This window comes from Saccopteryx leptura, chromosome 9, assembly GCF_036850995.1.
Source record: "Saccopteryx leptura isolate mSacLep1 chromosome 9, mSacLep1_pri_phased_curated, whole genome shotgun sequence".
In the NCBI taxonomy this organism is placed as follows: Eukaryota; Metazoa; Chordata; class Mammalia; order Chiroptera; family Emballonuridae; genus Saccopteryx; species Saccopteryx leptura.
The window spans coordinates 76,319,045-76,338,664 of NC_089511.1; the positions used below are offsets into that span (position 1 = coordinate 76,319,045).

General features: G+C 38.0%; 1 protein-coding gene and 1 pseudogene across 7 annotated transcripts in view; both read left to right on the forward strand.

Annotated features, from left to right (window-relative positions):
* Positions 1-19,620, forward strand: part of KAT6B (lysine acetyltransferase 6B) — a 207,508-nt gene that overhangs the window by 126,039 nt on the left and 61,849 nt on the right. For all 7 annotated transcript variants that reach the window (XM_066349991.1, XM_066349988.1, XM_066349994.1 and 4 more), the window contains exons 4-6: positions 8,110-8,218; positions 17,800-17,915; positions 18,156-18,237. In XM_066349991.1, the coding sequence (XP_066206088.1) occupies positions 8,110-8,218; positions 17,800-17,915; positions 18,156-18,237 (307 nt within the window). The remainder of the gene's footprint in view (positions 1-8,109; positions 8,219-17,799; positions 17,916-18,155; positions 18,238-19,620) is intronic.
* Positions 19,354-19,466, forward strand: LOC136381576 (small nucleolar RNA U3; annotated as a pseudogene).

A 19,620-nucleotide genomic window follows, 5' to 3' on the forward strand; every position in this document is an offset into this window, starting at 1 on the left:
ATAACTTTGTTACTCTCACCACAACTCCCATATGTGCCTTGACCAGGCAAGCCCAGGGTTTCAAACTGGCGACGTCAGCATTTCCAGGTCGACGCTTGATCCACTGCGCCACCACAGGTCAAGCACTTGTATTCTTTTTTGAGAGAGAAATGAGGAGATCACAATTAGGTACTGGCATCTGGGTGAGGCCTAAAATCTATCTTACATGCAGCTGGTACTATTACTGAGTGAGCCCTAATAGTTAATACTTGTAGTAGTGGTGAGATAATTTTCCTCCCAGCTGATTTGAAAATTTTCATTCTATCTTGTCAGATTATACCTAGGGAAGTACAATTATGTCCAAACATAAGAGTCATTTATTGTAAATAGCATAGAACAAAGGTCTTTGGGTTAGACGGTGATGGAACCCACCGTGCCATCAATGGTTGCTTCAGATGTCATCTTGTTGTCATTAAGGATATACATTCAAGAAAGTAATAGCTATTTTTGGACCTGTTAAACCAGAGGAACCAGTTACTGTCCTGAAAGCAGTTTGCTCATTTGTTCATTCATTTATTCAACAAATGTACTTTGAGGCTGCAGCTACAGCAGTGAACAAAGCCTCTGCCCTCCTGATGGAGCTTTCATGGCTTAGTTCAATGAAATAAAATAGACACATGATACATAATATGTTAGACAGAGGTGACTGCTGTGCCTGGAGAACCAACCCAGAGTGGTGCTGTGGAATGCAATGCCAGAGAGAATGGTCAGGGATAGCCTCTCTGACAAGGTGATGTCCGAATCAACCTCCAAATGAAATGGAGGGACCAACCATGGGGAGAGTGAAAAAGCAAAGGGTTGGAGGCAGCAGGCTGGGGTCCCTCCGTCTTAATACTTACGTGATCTTATGGAGGCATTTAACTCCCGTGTGAAACAGAGACAGAGCCACCAGTCCTGACTCACATGGTTTGTGTTTTCGACACAAGTGAGAAAAGCATTTTGGTAAATGGCAAACTATTACTTAAACTTCAAATTTCAGTACAAAACAAGAAACGGCTGCAGACTAAAGACAGACATACAGAAGAGTCTTAAAACAGTCCTTTCATACAACTTGTTTTGGAGTCATTGAGCTGTCTGATTTCAAGGGTAGAGAACACTCTTTCCAAAGATGAACTGTCTTGATATTGGGTGTAAAGGATTTATATTCCTCTTTATTTATATTGTGGTATTATTCACATATGATTCTGTGTTTATACTTTTCTTCCTTTGACACCTTTTTTTCCCTTTTACATAGAGCTTTCCTTTTATTAAATCAGGGACAGGCCTCTTGGTTCTCACTGAGGCATTTCTACCCTGTTCCTGCACTCCCTGATTAATTCATTAGAAAGAAAAAACCCTTTTAGATTAATATTTATTATGGGAGCTCACAGAATTAAAATCTTTTATGGAGTAATTCTAAACTCCTGAACAATTCATTTGTGCTGATCTTTATCAAGGACTTAAAGTTGTTTATTTGCTCTTTTTGTTTTTATAGTTAAAGAGAATTTATAAATAATCATAACAATATTTGAATAGAACTTTATTATTTACAAATTACTTCACACACACTCATATTTGAACATCAGCAGCCCTGGAGCTAAATAGCATGGACACTGTTGTGCCCTTGTACAAACGAGGAAACTCGAGGCTCAGAGTGCAAAATTTAAATCTGGATCTTCCCATGATACAAATAGATGAATGAAAAATGCTGAATTATTTTTTAACACTTGCAATTACTAAAGTGATATGTTTTATAAGTAGATTCAAAAAAGTTGTCGATCATTGTTGTAGATAACTCGGGAGGTGAATCCATAGAGGACTGTGCAAGGAGAGGGCAGTGTCCCTGACCACTGTGATGGAGACAAAACTTACTTTTGTCAGGAGGAAGCTATGAGAGCCTGGGTGCCCCAGCTCTTCTTGAGTACATGAGCTTTCATTTATTTTTATCCTGTTAGTTAGACTAATGAGACTAACTAATGTGTTTCCTTCGTGGCAGAAACAAAAGTAACCATCAGCAAGCATAAACCTTTTTAAAAGTCCATTGTCTTGAACTTAAAGAATACTTCCTCAGAAAAGTCTATTTTATTTTGAGGATGAGGGTCCTGAAGACTCTTAAAAAACTTTTTTAAGTATAATAGAATCAATAAAAAATTACAGCTGAGCTGGGAGAGGCCTTAGAAATTATCCAGCCATGAAACCATTAAAAATATTTCATCTGTAAGGAACCTTTGAAGGGTCCCAGATCTCCAGTTTGTGTGAGGCTCCTTTGCTCACAGTCCTGAAGGGCCCTTCAACCTCTCCATGGTCTTCTGATTACTGGAGCCTCTCATGTTCTCAGCAAGAACCCATTTCACAAAGGCTGTATGAGTCCACACTGAGTGAGGTACCTAAAGGAGTCAAACTCAGAGACATGAACTAGAAGGGTGGTGGCCCGGGACTTGAGGGGGAGGGCAGTCGGGACTTAGTTAATGGGTACAGAGTATCAGTTTGGGAAGATGACAGTACTGGAGATGATGATGATAGTTAATGTTAGTTGTAAAATAATGTGAATATATTTAATGCCACTGAACTGTATACTTAAAAACGGTTAGGGTGGTAATTTTTATGTTATGTATATTTAGCTTTAATTTTAAAAATGAAATAAATAAATACATTAATAAAGGAAACAGTAAAAAAAAAAAAAATCCATTCTGTTGCTGGACAGCTCCATTGAAAAGATGAACCCTGCCGGTCCAAGTTTTGTGCTCTCGAGCCGTGGAGAACAAACCTGACCCTTTCCCCTGGATGAAGACACCCAGCTGGTGCCCTCCCAACAGTCTCTTCAAGGCTAACTAGCCCCAGTTCCCTCAGTAGTAGGTCATGCAGTTTTATTTAGTTTTACCATTTGTTTGTAAATTATCATGATTGAGATAAGGTCCATACCCTGTGATTAGCTGATAAGCCTTGCTTACTCACTCTATCTTCCTTTTAATTTATTTGTTGGTGAAACTGGGTCATTTGTCCTGGAGAGTTTTAGTACTTGCATCCCCCTACTATATACAAGTTGGAGCAAAAGGAGGTTTACAGTTGTTCATATGGAAAATAATAATTAATAAAAAATAATACAAGAATATGCCTTGGCTGGGTAGCTAGCCTGGTTAGAGCATCATCCGAAGCATAGAGCCCTCTTCTTCTCTAAAATCAATAAAATAAAAAATTAAAAATAAATAAATAATAATGCAAGAATAGACTGTCCATGTACTCACACTATAAACCTGCTTTGACTCACTCTATGCATTAACACCTTCCTCTACTCTCTATCTCCTGCGAATTGGTAATTGGAATGATTGATTTTATTTTATAAATGCTTGTAATCCAACTAATAATTTAGTCTGAATCTTCTTTTTTTTTTTTTTTTACAATGGAGGGGATGTTCTTTCCTCCTCAACTTTTTGTTTGGAATATTGCAAACATGCAGGTAAATGGAAAGGATAATGTAATGAAGATACCCAAGTACCCTTTACATAGATTCACCAACCATTAACCTTTTGCCATATTTGCTTTCTCTCTCCCTCCGTGGACACACACTTACAAATATACACAGGGCCCCCCCCCCCATGTCATTTGAACTTAAGTTATAGATATCATGGCACTTTAAAATATTTTAATACACAGCTCCTCTAAGAATGCTTCATTCTCCTATATAATCACAATTATGTTGACTCAAAAAATTGTTACATCTAGTTTATATATTGTCTTCTGCTTAGTGTGTATTTCCATCATTATTCAATTAATGTCCTTTATAGCTATGGGTATTTTAAAATTCAGAATCCAAGCAAGGTTCATGAATTTAGGTTTTCATGCCTAAATTGGTTTTGTCCTTTCTGGTATCTTATATGACATTGACATATTTTGAAGAGTCCTGGCCAGTTGTTTTATAGAATGTTCTTAAATTTGGAATTGCCTGATTGTTGCCTTATGGTTAGGTTCAGGGTCAGTATTTCCAGGAGGAATACTGCATAGGCAGTGCTGAGTCCTTCCATGTAATGCTTGGGAGGCACATGATGTCTGCTTGTCCCATACTGGTGTTGGGTTTGATCACTGGGTTAAGGAGATGTCTACCAGATTTCTCCATTGTAATTAATAATCTATTACATAGCCTGACCCGGCGGTGGCTCAGTGAATAGAACATCAGACTGGGATGCGGAGGACCCAGGTTCGAGACCCTGAGGTCTCCAGTTTGAGCAAGGGGTTACCCGGTCTGCTGAAGGCCCACGGTCAAGGCACATATGAGAAAGCAATCAATGAAGAACTAAGGTGTTGCAATGAAAAACTGATGATTGATGCTTCTCATCTCTCTCTGTTCCTGTCTGTCTGTCCCTATCTATCCCACTCTCTGATTCTGTCTCTGTGAACCTGGGTCTTCCATATCCCAGTCTGACGCTCTATCCACTGTGCCACCGCCTGGTCAGGCTGAAAAGATAATTTTTACATATTTTTTTTTCTAAGAGGAGAGAAGCGGAATGGCAGGTAGTATAGATGAGGAATGACCTTTAGAGAAGACAGACTTGTGTTTAAATCCCAACTCCACACTTGAACCTGTGCAACTTTAGAAAAGTTACCTAACTTCTCAGATAATAAGTGTATAATGAGTGTATATTCATGGCAGACTTGTTAAGATGATTAAATGAGATACTGTATGAGTAGCCTCTAACCTAGCAGCTATACTATGACCATTACATGGGAGATGAGGAGGACATGCTTCCTAAGCAGTCTGCAGAGTTTAAATCTATTCTTGGGTGTTAATTCTCAAAATTAGCTTGTGATAATTCAGGCTTGTTGATAAGAAAATGTGATCAGCAGGTTAGGTGACTTTGTGACATACCAAGAAAAGAATTAAGAATTGGGAGAGCCTGACCGAGTGGTGGCGCAGTAGATAGAGCGTCGGACTGGGATACGGAAGACCCAGGTTCAAGACCCTGAGGTCGCCAGCTTGAGCGAGGGCTCATCTGGTTTGAGCAAAAGCTCACCAGCTTGAGCCCAAGGTCACTGGCTCAAGCAAGGGGTTACTCGGTTTGCTGAAGGCCCGTGGTCAAGGCACATATGAGAAGGCAGTCAATGAACAATTAAGGTGTTGCAATGCGCAACGAAAAACTAATGATTGATGCTTCTCATCTCTCTGTTCCTGTCTGTCTGTCCCTGTCTGTCCCTCTCTCTGACTCTCTCTCTGTCTCTGTAAAAAAAAAAAAAAAAAATGGATTGGGAAATATGCCTGACCAGTGATGGTGCAGTGGCTAGAACATTGTTGACCTGGGGATGCTGAGATCCCAGGTTTGAAACCCTGAGGCCGCTGGTTTGAGTGTGGCCTCATCTGGCTTGAGCACTGACTCACCAGCTTGAGCTCAGGGGGTTAAGAGGAAGGTCACTGGCTTGAGCATGGGGTCATCAACATGATCCCATAGTCATTGGCCTGAGGCCCAAGGTTTCTGGCTTGAGCAAGGGGTCACCAGTTTGGCCAGAGCACCCTCACCCATCAAGGAACGTGTGAGAAACAATCAATGAACAACTAAAAGTGCTACAACTACAAGTTGATCTTCTCATCTTTCTCCCTTCCAGTCTCTGTCTCTATCGCTGTCTATCTGTCTCTTGCTAAAAAAAAGAATTGGCAGATACTTTCATTCTTTTTAAATGTGATATGTCTGTAGTAGACTTGCATAGAATTAAGTTGCCATATATTCAGACCACTTTCTAACTACATTCCATTTTAATCTATTACCAGGGATTATTTCTGAAACAGTTTGTATGGAGTCTGATTGAGACTAGTGAATCATAATAATTTTGTGACCCATTTACATGCATTACTATAAAAGTTTCATTTCATACAAGTGACAATTTTTTAAAGTTAATTAGACTTGGCTATACCGAGGTTAGCAAAAAAGTGCTTTGAATTATCAATAATTCAGCAGGGCAGACATTTCTGTATAATGCAGTGGTTTTATAGAGTGTTGTGAGATAGTTATCCCTAAAATAAATGGTGGTGAGCATTCATCAGCATGGTGGGGTTTGCTTGAATGTAGCGTGAAGTGATAGCATCTATGCTTTCTATTATTGGGCAGAGTGTGGGACATCAGTCTTTCTGGCCATGAACTACTAACAACCTTTGTCCTTTGTGTTACCTTTAGTTAAAAACGAAAAATGAGCATGAATGCTGGCTGATGGCCATGTCTTTCTTATAGCTAAAAATTTATCTGGGAAAGAAAAATGAAATTGCAGGTTTAGATTTGTTTCATTGCATGAATGATATGTGACATTTTGTAAATTATTTATCACGGCAAGGATGGCAGCAATGGCTTGAGCATTGTTATATCAAATGAAAGCAGGAATCCCATTAGTACAAGGACGAGTTTTAGCTAGAATCTATCAGGGGAATGTTGTCATTTAAAAACCAGATTGTTCTTTTAATTGCTATTTAAAGGAACAAAAGTGTTCCCAAGGTACTGCAGTTGAGCAGTTGCAAGTAATAACTATGGATCCATAATTATGCAGTGCTGATTATCTGGCATTTAAGAAATTGTGGCTGGAATCAGTGACCAATTTATTGTAGCTGGTCTTTTTTGGCTTTTCTAGTACAAAGTGTTTTATCCTCTGCTTTGTAACTGAGGCCTCAAAAACATTTGCATAGCTACCTCAGAAAGTAAAACATTTGCATAGCTACCTCAGAAAGTAAAGCCTGAACACATTAAATGAAATTAAGGGCAAGATAATGAACACTTATATTATAAGATGAAATTAACATAGTCAACAGTTTTGCAAATGCTTGGTCATAAGATGAATTGTTTTTTGATGAGATTTTACAGCGAACTAAGACATTTGTTGGAATTATTATTATCATTTGAAATATTGGAGATGGGTTAGTTTTTGTTAAACTAGCATATGTCTCTTTCATTTATTCAGTTAGAAAATATATTTTGAGTGCCTATTGTGCATCAGGCAATGGATTAGGCATTTGGGATAGAGTAGCTGAACAAATGCTGTTTATTCTATGCTGATGTATATTTAGAAAGACCTAGCAAAATCTTGTTTTAAATTTATATTAAAAATTTGTGATTATACTAAGTTATTTTGCCTTGAATTTATGATTCATGCAACTCAAATATAAATACAGGTACATTATAGTTGCATTCAGATAGCTGTTAGACAACACATGTGAAGGCTTGGAATATGCAAAAAAATTAGTTTTCGTACAGTTTTGGTTGTTCAAAATAAATTTGACCAGATCTGTAGGCACAGTCAACTATTCATATGGATGGGAATACTAGCATTGCTGGTAGTCATAAGTAACAGTGGAGACACAAAGTGTATACAGATTTATACATTGTTCAAAGCAATTTCCTTAGTGAGAGTTAAAGGGTGCTAGGGGGTTAGACAAATGTTTTGTTATTTCTTTTATTAAAATGGAAATGTCAGAGACTGAGTTTTATCTTCTTTGTGTGGCATGATGTGGTTTACTTTTGAAGACTATAGGAGGCCAGAAAGGGCTTTTAATGATCTTTTAATTGTCTCAAGTGATCCTACAGAATTTTAAAGTTCTTGCTTAGTTCTAATTCTGTTATTATATCTCCTAAAAAACACCAATATTTTATGTCAGATGTTTAATAGATGAATAATAGTAATCTGAACTAAAACATTTGATAAAGTTCCGCTAAACAATCTGACCTAAGTAGATGATATTTGTAATCTAGAGTGCTGAATATGTAGATGCCTCAATTTATTATAGGCATATAGATTATGGGAATGATAGGAGATTTCAAATGAATTTTTGATGTTCATTAATGGAAAGATACACACACACACACACATAGGCCTTAGGTTTCATTGGTTTAATAAAAATCACTTTTCATTCTTATGTATTACACTTAAAAACATATTCATGTAATAAATAGTATAAAATAATTTAAGAGATCTTTTGTCGTTAGCAGAAAATGTTGATTTGCATACCTTATTCAGTTTTTCTTTGTTAAAGAAATATGTAAGAAGCTTATGATTTTAATGTTTTGTTTTTAATTTTGAAGTGGAAAACTAACAATATATTTTTCATTTTAATTGTCATAGCCTCGTGCTGATCCCATTCCAATATGTAGCTTCTGTTTGGGGACTAAGGAATCAAATCGTGAAAAGAAACCAGAAGAACTCCTGTCCTGTGCAGATTGTGGCAGTAGTGGTAAGTTGGTATTTTTTTGTATGTGTGTACAATGAATGACTCCCCATTATAGCCACATGCTGATTATTGTTCCTTCAACAGTGTGTTATGTTATATAAAGCAATTATTTAGTAATAGAATACATTAAATTTATTTATTTATTGATTGATTTTTGAGAGAGAGAAGGGGGAGGGGGGAGAGAGAGAGAAACATCGATTTGTTATTCCACTTATTTATGCATTCATTGGTTGATTCTTGTATGGGCCTTGGCCAGGGATCAAACTCACAACTTTGGTGTATTAGACAGTGCTCTAACCAACTGAACTACCCAGCCAGGGCTCATTTAAAATTTTTAAAAGTGCAGGGATAAAAAAAATAAATTAAAAAAAAAACTGCAGGGATAAGAAAGTATGAGTATATTACCACCAACATAAAGATATGTCTTTATATACTACTTTATAGTATTACTTATAATTAACCTTTAATTTCATACCAGCATTGCTAATTCAATGTGGAGTGGTCTACTTTGCATACAGATTCTATGTGAAGGAACCTACATAAGTTTTCAGGCTGGATACAACCAGAATCGCGTGTTTTCTATAACCTGAAGTCTCAATTAAGACAGTGGTCCCCAACCCCCTGGCTACGGACCGTTAGCGGTCCGTGGGCCATTTGGTACTGGTCTGCAGAGAAAGAATAAATAACTTACATTATTTCCGTTTTATTTATATTTAAGTTTGAATAATGTTTTATTTTTTAAAAATGACCAGATTCCCTCTGTTACATCCGTCTAAGACTCACTCTTGACGCTTGTCTCATAAGTTCGACAGTTATATTTAAAAATACTACAGTTTTTATGCCGGTTGCATAATTTTATTTTGTGCATTTATCCGTACCACCCTAAAGGCCGGTCTGTGAAAATATTTTCTGACATTAAACTAGTCCGTGGCCCAAAAAATGTTGGGGACCACTGAATTAAGAGATATTTGAGCTGGAATAATAAATAGTGTTTCAGGTCATGACACCTACTGGTGAAATATAATATTACATTCACAGTTCTATGTGACTCTGAATGAAAGGGATAGTATATATAGTACATATTTTGGAAATTGCAATGATAGAATGAAGAAATCATCAGGCATGAAAGAAATTCAGATTGCCTAGAATTGCCTGCCCAGGCGGTGGCGCAGTGGATAGAGTGTTGGACTGGGATGTGGAGGACCCAGGTTTGAGACCCCAAGGTCGCCAGCTTGAGTGTGGGCTCATAGGTTCGAGCAAGGCTCACCAGCATGGACCCAAGGTCGCTGGGTCGAGCAAGGGGTTACTTGGTCTACTGAAGGCCCGTGGTCAAGGCACATATGAGAAAGCAATCAATGAACAACTAAGGTGTCGCAATGAAAAACTAATGATTGATGCTTCTCATCTCTCTTCATTCCTGTCTGTCCCTATCTATCCCTCTCTCTGACTCTCTGACTCTGAAAAAAAAAAAAAAAAAAAAAAAAAAAAGCCTAGAATTATATAGGAAAAGAATGGTCCATGTAGAAGGTGATGTTGAAGTCAAGGAATGCTGGGTAGGGACACTGGACCTCTTGCAAATTGCAATGCCCCCAAATGTTTTTTGAGTGACATTTATTGGATTTTTAAAATTAATCTCTTTGTGTTAATCTTTAAATTTTCTTCTAGTTTACTGAAACTTTATCCCACAGTTATTCTTAAATTCATGACCAACTATTATTTCTAGAGTTATAGTTATCTTTAAAAACAACAACAGCCCTTGCCAGATAGCTCAGTTGGTTAGAGCATTGTCCCAAAGTTCAGAGGTTGCCATTTGATCCCCTGTCAGGGCACATTCAGGAATGGCTCAATATTCCTCTCTCTCTCTCTCTCTCTCTTTTCCTCTCTCTCTCTTTCCCCTTTCTCTGTCTCGCTAAAATAAAAACAACAATAAACAAAAAACTGCAGAATGCCATAGTGTATTTATTCTCTTTGAGGAAGTCAGTGTTATGTAGTGGTTAAGAGAAAACTGGAAGCCAGCAATAGCCCAGCTCCTCTACCTTGAGTTGATTTATTAACCATTCTGAGCCTCAGTTTTATCATTAGAAAATTAGATAATATTTGCACTACCTCTTGAGTTTTGTAGGAGTCACTTGAGAGGACAGAAGTAAATAGATTAGTACAGGGTCTACAACAACTCTGGTAAATGTACTGTAAATGCCAGCCATTGTTATTATTTGGCATGTTTGATATTGTTGTCCTTAATTGTTGCAAGTAATTTAAAATCTTATCTCCGCTTTTGACAGCTGCTTGATGCTGGGCTGGAGGAGATGTTTCACGCTGAGGCATGGCAGTGTTGTGTAATGAGTCTTCTTCCTCTTAGGAAGGTTTAACTTGATGGGCTCTGTGCAGCTTTCAGGACCTAACTAGGAGGGGAAAGCCTTGGAAATAAGACATTTCAAACTCTGCTTGAGAAATGCATTGTGACAGTCTTTTTGATGGGCTTTACGGATTTATTAAAATTCTTTTACCTGCCCATGTTATCATGGATAGTGACAAAAGGGCAGGGAAACATTATCTGTATGTTCAGTTTAATAAATTTCAACCTTACAATTTCCCTGTTTTATCCTGGTGAGGTAGTGCCTCACTCATCAGTTCTGACTCTGTAGTTATCTTTTGGGTTTTCTCACGAGGCTCATTCTGAATGAATTATTCTTTTGTTTAACTGCCTGATCAATTTCAGTGACGTTCACTTGTCTAAAGTCTACCTTTTGTGATTTTTAAGGTGGTACTTTAAAAATACCCTTCACTGCTTTATTTCGTGAATATGTATTTGTCCAGGCGCCTGGACAGATTAAAGACGCATTTAAGTGTGGGAAGAAAAGTTCCCTTCTTATATTTTCTTACCTCTGGTGATACACTTACTTGAGTTGATAAGGAATTCGAGATCATTATCTTCTAGATCATAACTTCAAGGCTTCCTTCACAGGGTATAAAGGTGTAATTCTAAACAGGTAGATCTTAGATTTTCTGATGTAATCAATCTCCCTTCGTCTTTCCCAGATTGAAGACCTGCCAAAGGAGAGGTTTGATCTCCCTTATAGTTGGAGGTCACTGAAATTTTCCCCCCTAAAGCTTCTTACTTTTCCAGAGTATGTAAGTGTAGTGTTATGTTTTCTCTTTTCAAAAATACTCTCTTGTTTTATCTTTTCAAAAATGGAGAAGAATGGATTGAGGATTCTGTCTAGAAGGCTTATATAGCTACAGTCATTTTGTAAGCCAGTCTTTCTCCCTCCCTTCAGGCAGAAAGAGCCAGAGGCTTTGCCGTGGAGGTATGGGTCATGGCAGAAATTCAAGCTTTGGGGTCACCATGTCCCTTTGTTTAGGACAGAGGATGGCTCACAGTGCTTCTCTGGACTCTGCAATGGGATCCGGCTGTACTCTTGAGGTTCACTTAATATTCCCTGGAGTACGGTGCCAGTCTGGATTTAGCTACATTAGTCAAAAAAACCATTGTTCTTAATTCTAGGAGATGCATTGTAGACATTTAATTTACTTCATCTGGTAGATCAGATGAGTGGACTTTATTATTTGTTAGTCTTTAAATAGAAGAATCAAAATAAAATACGGTTTTTCTTAGAGCTTAGGGGGAATTAATGTAGCTATAATTCTCTGTTGTGACCTGTTGGTTATTATAGGGAAAAGAATAAAATAGGCTGGGATGGCTCGACAGTGCCCTTTAATGATGATGAGAGCCCCGTTGTCACAGTCCAGGCCAGTTTCTCAAGTGGGAACTACAGATTGGTGTGTACTCCTAGCTGATCTTATGGTAATGGCCTCTCACATTCAAAAGAGTCCTATTGGTTCTAGGATTGAATTGAGACTGTTTATAATGATCAAAGGAATCCCTAATGTAAGATGTTTGTGTGAAAAAAATAGCCAGAGCAGTATAAAACCAAGAAAAGGAAATGTAGACAGCAGCTCACAAGGAGGGTCCTTCTTAAATGTGTTTTCCACGTGTGCCTGCTGGTTCCTAGCTGCCTCTATCTGAAGGGCCATTTGTATGATACCACATTAGACTCTGCTTAGATTTCATAGACGTGGGTAATAAATGTTCCCTTCTGCTTACATCATACAGACAATTAGAAAATTTTCTATTCTTAAGATGGCTCAATACCACAAAAGGGTTGTATTTTCTTTAATTATGTTTTTTCTGCTGAAAGTTCTTTTGAAAATATCATTTAGGTTTGCAGGTTGTAAAAATGTGAGGTGAGGTGCATAGTGCAAGGAACCCCAGATGTGGTCTCTCAGTTCTCTGTTTGCCGGCTGTGTGACTGCAGTTTTCCACGTCTGTAAAATGCAGAGGGGGACAGCTTTGCCCTGTTATCCACACGGCTGTTGTGAGGATCCAGTGAGATAATATGAAGATTATCAGTAACTGTAAGACATCCCACAAAAGTGCAGGATTCTTCTAACCACTGATACGAATGTGGGAATCAGCAAATAGTCTTCAGATCTGTGGAAATGTTGGGACTAGAAAATTATTTTGCTTGACTTTCATGGATCAGCCTACTTTGAAATGAACACTGTTATATTCTCTTTGCCTCATTAAGACCAAATTATCTTTAATTAGCTTCACATAAGTATTAGATATTATACCAAATGAAATTTTGTATCTGCTGCTCAGATTGCTGGGTGGTTAAATCTTACTTACAGATGAGTTGTGTGCATGTGTGTTTTCAAATTAGCAAATCTAAGATAAGTGTACAGTTCAAAATTACAGCATCATTCTAAGTGGAAGCTCATTGAAATCAGAGACAGAGAAAGGCTACCATGATGTAGCTGGAGAGTTAGAAAAGCCACCTCCGTGTAGTAAAGGTGTGGACATCAGTCCACCCGCAGGAGACCTGAGGTCTCTCCTGGGGTTGTCGCCTCCATGTAGCAAAATCTAAGTCACTTTCCAATCTTTGTCAAAATCTGTTGGACATCTTTCAGTCCACTCCAGATACTACCCTCAGCCATGTTTGACCTGCTGAGAGTCTGTTCCTTGAAGAGGTTTCTTCCTTTGGCTTCTGTGATATTTTATTTTTTGTATTCTCTCTCTCCCACTTCCTTCCACATCTTTTGTTAGCTCCTTGGCTTTTCTCCATCCCCTAAATGTTTTTTCAGACTTCTGACTTTGGCCCTGTGTTTTTTACTTCGCTTCATAGCTCTTCCTCAGCTCCAGACCCTTGGATATAAATGCTTCCAGAACGTCTCCATTTGGACTCCCCATAGGCTCCTCAAAGTTAATGTCCAAAACAGCTTATCAACCTTGCACTGCTCCCTCCACCCCAAAACAACCACCACAATAACAGAAATCTCAGCAAACATACATCTTGCTTCTTTTCAGGGATTTACCATTTTAGCCAAAGGCACACTGCTGACTATCCCTTCAGTTCACAGCCGGAATTTAGGGCCATGCTTTGTTCTATTCTCTCACTGCAAGGAACCACCCCAAATCCATTGATTCTGTATCCTAATATCCATTCTGCATCCTCAGTCTATCCACACACCCCCACCAAGCCAGCTCAGATCTGCTGTTGTAATAACCTCAGTCTAAGCTGGACCCTCTTTCCTCTCCTCCATTTTTTATACTGCAGCCTAAGTTACTTTATAAAATTGTAAATCTAACCACAGAATTTTTCAGTGACTACCAATTACTCTTAGGGAAAAACTCCAAGTTTTTAAATATAGCCCCTAAATCTCTTCTGGATTGGGCCCTTAACTGTATTCCACATTAGTATCACGTTCATACTGTGTACACTCTTTACACTGAACTTCTCTCCTCTCTGTGACTGTATCATGTTCTCCCCCACCCCACCTCTCCGCTGGGCTCATCAATCTCACTTATCCTTTGGGTGTCTTCTCTAGGAACGCCCTCCTCTAGCCTGCTAGATTCTTCCATACCTCTGAGCTCTCCCATTGTCATGTGTTAATCCTAACTCTTATTTAATTCTTGTCTGTCTTTCCTGCTAGACTATATAAGCTGAAGTGTCTGTCCTTTTCTTCACTGTGACTCAGATGGACAGGTGATTGGTCAGATAGCCAGTCCAGGGGACCCAGTGTCTTGAGTTTTTATTCGTTTTCTATTTCTGCTATAGCAAATTCCCAGAGTTGTTGACAGAATTCAGTTCCTGTGTTCTTTGGCTGAGGTTCCCTCCCCCTTTGTGGTGGCTGTTGGGTGAATGGCATTCCCTGCTTCTAGAGGACACCCATGTTCCTTGACTGTGCCCCCCCTTCTGTCTTCAAAGCTATCAAAGTGTGCCAGAGTCCTGCTTTGAACCTCTCCTTCTCTTCCTTTCATTCCATCTTACCCCAGCTAAAAAAGATTCTCTGCTTTTAAGTACTTGTGATTAGATTGCGCCTCCCCAGATAATCCAGGATAATCTCCCTGTCTCAAGGCCTGGACTGTACCCTTAGTCTCCTCTGCAAAATCCCTTTAGCAGTGTAAAGTAATATGTTTATAAGTTACAGGGATTACGGCGTAGACATCACTGGGGGCCATTACTTTGTCTACTACAGAGCCGGTGTTTTCTTTCTCCCACAGTACTTCCTTCAGAAATCATTTCTTCTGGTCTGTGGTCTCATTGGTACTTATTTAATTTAAGCAGTATTCCTTTGGTTTTGTTAGATATAACTGTTATAAGCTACTAGTGCCTAGTATGTATTTGTAATAAGAATGAATGAGGGAATGAATATATTATTATGATCTTAAATCTGATAAATTGCAAACCACAAAAGTAAACCAAATTCCAGAAAGACAAAACACCATGAACCTGAATTTTAGAGGAAATTATTGAGAAGAATGGCTAAATGGGAGATAGGGAATTACATTGTCAATTGTATTGTTGTCCCTTATCTGACTACTATAGTTGTGTATTAGTAATATCAAGACTCAGTTCCAGTCCTTTGTGCTACGGTAAGTTGGCCATGAGAAAACAAAGTAGAAATATTTCTTCATCCCTCAGCATCCCTTACCAGAATGACAGAAATTTAGAGCTGGCAGGGTTCTCTGGCCAATCCTCTTGAGCTAAATAAAGGTTAGACTGCTGCCTAAAGGAAAGATAGACTGAAGATTTTAGAATTTGATAGGGTAGATTAAATGGTAGTAGTTGAGATATAATATTGCTTAAAATGAGTGAAAGTAATAAGAGGAAGAATATTCCATACTCTTGATTAAAAGTGACTGAGATCCATAAGTTTTTCAAAATATACGATCATTAAAAAGTATTTTTCATAGGATATCTGTGAGAATAGCAAGCTATAAAATGATGTGAATTACCTTAGTTGCTGAAAATTAAGCTACAGAGTACAAAAGCAGATTTTAATGTAGAGAAAAATTTAGTGCATGAAATTGAGGTCATATGTGCTAGTGATGTATGACTTACAGGAAGTAATAAAAAAGGAGAAAAAGGGAAATAAATGGTATACTTTTAAGCTGATGGGGACCCATTTTAAGGGTGGAATTTAAATTGCTGTTCTTTAAAACTTGAGTTTTTACCCCCTTCACTATATAAGGGGGGGGGGGACCCTGGATCAAAGTAGGCTTCTTCCTTCCCCCTTTGGAGTATACTTCTTAAGGTCGACAAGTAAGCTGTCTTTGCTGTTCCTGAGCAGAAAGAGGTGATTGATACCATTTTTAGATATTTCAACGTTCCCCCCACATGTATTTGAATGAGAGAAGCCCTTGTAAAAGAATGGTGTCATAGGTTAAATGCATCTGCCTGGGTGTCTCTCCTGCCTGAGGTCATACTCCTATGACAACATTTTATTTGCTCAACATCTTAAATACAGATGTTTAGTTTTTTGTTTTAAATTCAGGAATAGTATGCTTTTATTAACGATATTGATGATTGATTTTGAATGTTTTTACTTCAAAAAGCCAAAACTCCTGGTGGATGGAATTTTATGAAGCACCTGTTAAGCTTTAGGGAGGGAGGACCTTTTTGGCAGCAACCCAAAATACATATTTAAACAATGAGCCTGCCAAAGTCAGGAAATTATAAAACAGTTTTGAAATTGCAGAATCTGCTTTTTTTATTACCCCTCAGCTTTCTTTTGCAGCTTGGTTATAAGTTCTTTCACATGGGATTTACTAATGTTCTTACTATTTTAAGACCAGATTTAGAAAAATAAAATCAAGTTTGGAGTTCTCAGGTTTATGTAAAAGACCATCAGTTTTGGGGTTTTTCTTGTTTTTGTTTTTCTTTTTGTGGTAGAGGTGGAGAGAGTGAGAGAGAGGGACAGATAGGGACAGACAGACAGGAAGAGAGAGAGATGAGAAACATCAATTCTTCGTTGCGATTCCTTAGTTGTTCATTGATTGATCTCTTATATGTGCCTTGACTGGGTGGCTACAGCAGACTGAGTGACCCCTTGTTCAAGCCAGCAGCCAGCAACCTTGGACGCAAGTTGGTGAGCCTTGCTCAAACTAGATGAGCCCCCTGCGCTCAAACTGGCGACCTCAGGGTCTCGAACCTGGGTCCTCCGCATCCCAGTCCGACACTCTGTCCACTGTATCACCGCCTGGTCAGGCAAAAGACCATCAGATTTTAAATTGAATTGCCTTCTCAAGAATATCCCAAACCTTTTGGAGGAGTCTATTATTTATTAGTGAGCACAGCCCAGCTGGCTGGCTTGCACACATGGCCCCTTGGGGTCTCGGTTTTCCCGTGTGAAGTGAGAGCTTTAGATGGAAAGTGTGCCCCAAACTGTGTGGAGAAGCTGGACACTCACACAGATGGGGGAACCTGCTGAGGACATGCTTCTTGGCATATTCCATCTGACCTGAATCTTTCAGCATCTGAACTCTCAAATTCACTGTTTCTGTTCCTACTTCTAGAATTTAAATTAAGAGACTTGGGGGTCCAGATGGCAACAGTATCTTCTTTGTATATTTCAGCAATGGGATATTCTTTGTTTACTATTGAATTTTTCTTCTTCTTCTTCTTCTTCTTCTTCTTCTTCTTCTTCTTCTTCTTCTTCTTCTTCTTCTTCTTCCTTCTTCTTCCTTCTTCTTCCTTCTTCTTCTTCTTCTTCTTCTTCTTCTTCTTCTTCTTCTTTCTTCTTTCTTCTTTCTTCTTTCTCTTTTTTTTTGGTATTTGTAGTTGTTATGTTATGTTAAGCAGCCCCGGTTTTTTATTTAGCTAACTGCTGTTTTTAAGTTTTATGATTTCATTACACACAGAGATCAGGAATTGTTTGAACTTCCACACCCCACTCACAATCTGGCAGAAAACATTGGGTAGATGGTGGTTGATGATGGTGGTGAGCAGGAGATTTACCAGAAGGCGCAGAAGTGAGAACGTAGTCTAAACACTTGTTGTCTTCAGGTTCTCCAAGACTTGTGATTGGAATTGGGATAAATTTTCCCAGCTTCTCTTAGGAGAAAACATTTGTGTAGTCACTCTGATACATATGGGGGAGGGGGGAGCAGAAAGGAAAGCATAATTTGGATTTTCTAATCTAAGGTTCTTTGGCTGACAATATCACTATCCACTAAATGTTAGGAAATGAAAAAAGCAAGGCACCATTCTCATAAAGCAATTTGTTTTTTTTTCTTATAGGGCACCCATCCTGTTTGAAATTTTGTCCTGAACTAACAACAAATGTGAAGGCCTTAAGGTGGCAGTGCATTGAATGCAAGACGTGTAGTGCGTGTAGAATCCAAGGCAAAAATGCAGTAAGTATGCCCTTCGGTTTCCAGCTCCAGGTAAATTGTTAGTTTTCATTGTTACAGTTTTTATTTTCTGTACACTATCTGCTATATTCTTTTAAACTTTTAAATACACATAAAAAATTTCAACATTGATCATGGTGTTCCTTCATTATATTTTATAACTGTTAATTGGATAGCATAAGAATTTTTGGCCTTTTACAGTTGGTTTCAGTCTCAATTAGTCTCTAATATGTTACATTACAGGATAATATGCTTTTTTGTGACTCCTGTGACAGAGGATTCCATATGGAGTGCTGTGACCCCCCACTTTCCAGAATGCCAAAAGGTGAATTTTTAAATCATATTTAAAATGTGTTTTATTACATCCTCATTAGCCTTGTCCTGCTGTCTGACAGCTCAGGGGTAGACAGGTTCCCTAGCCTTTTTTAACCTCTTCCACCTTCCTTTGTACTTACGGATTTGGCACAGGTTATGACCAGAAGAGTGTAAAAACATTTAGTTTGAGGATAATGGATATAATAAAGACTAATTCAAATACAGGGATAACAAGACCATTCCTCTCCCAAAACTGTTTCTTTACTAGAACAAGTTGAGATTAGTTAGGTCAGAAGTTTCAGGCATTGTCCATGTTATCGAGTACTGTGTTCAGAGGTAAGAAATTACCCATTTTCGATGATGGTAACGATAACTGCAAAGCTCTGCAGCAGGAGCCGTCTCCATGTTCTTGGCTATAGGTTGATACTTTGGACATGAGCATCAGATCTATCTTATATGGGTATATCCATACAAAATAAGGTTTTTCATCTCTATTGATTATGTAAGCAAGCCTAGCTTAGTCTCCTTTTCTCATTTTATAATATATTAAACATTAAAAATAACTTTGCCTTATTATTACAAAATGTGTACATTTTCATTGTGAAAAGATTTAGAAAACATAGATTGACAAACAGGAATAAAAAGAAAAATCAATTAGAAATTCCTTCTCTGTCCCCATATACCCTTTTAAAAAGAAGTCGAACGTTCTCTATATGTTTTTGTAATTTTTTTCCTTCTTAACAATAATGGAACAGTTATAGTTTTCAGTGAGTGTGTTGAGCTCCGTAGTATAGCTGATTATGGGCCTGATGTGCTTTGTTGGTTATATATAAATATATATATAAACACTTAAGACTTCTCTAAATACATTACTTGAGAGCTGGTAAAATATTTTTAAATTTTTGAATTGACATTCTTTAGGTATAGTATGTCTGCTCCAGTTTGCCCCTGTTCCCTGTTGTGTTACATCCCAGCTTGCTTCAGTCTCATGTATTAACATACCTGAGTGGTTTCTGAACATATATGATTTTGTGACCCCATGTATAAAAATACGCATTATTTAACCAATCACCTATGGTGGACATTACAAATGTTTCCAATTTTTTCCATCTACAATTATTGCCTTAAGACTATACTTTCAGGGATCATTTCTATAGTTTGTTACAATTATTGCCTTAAGATAAATTTGCTGGATCAAAGGCTGTGTACATGAAAAGTTGTATAAGTTTTCAGAATGACCACCAATGTAGGAGAATACCTGTTTCCCTATATTATGACCAACACTCATGATTACTTTATTGCATTGAGTCTAAGATACACTTTTTAAAAAACATTTTAATATCTTTGAAATCAGATGCATCTTTTTAAGTTAGTAGTTTTTGTTGTTGTTGTT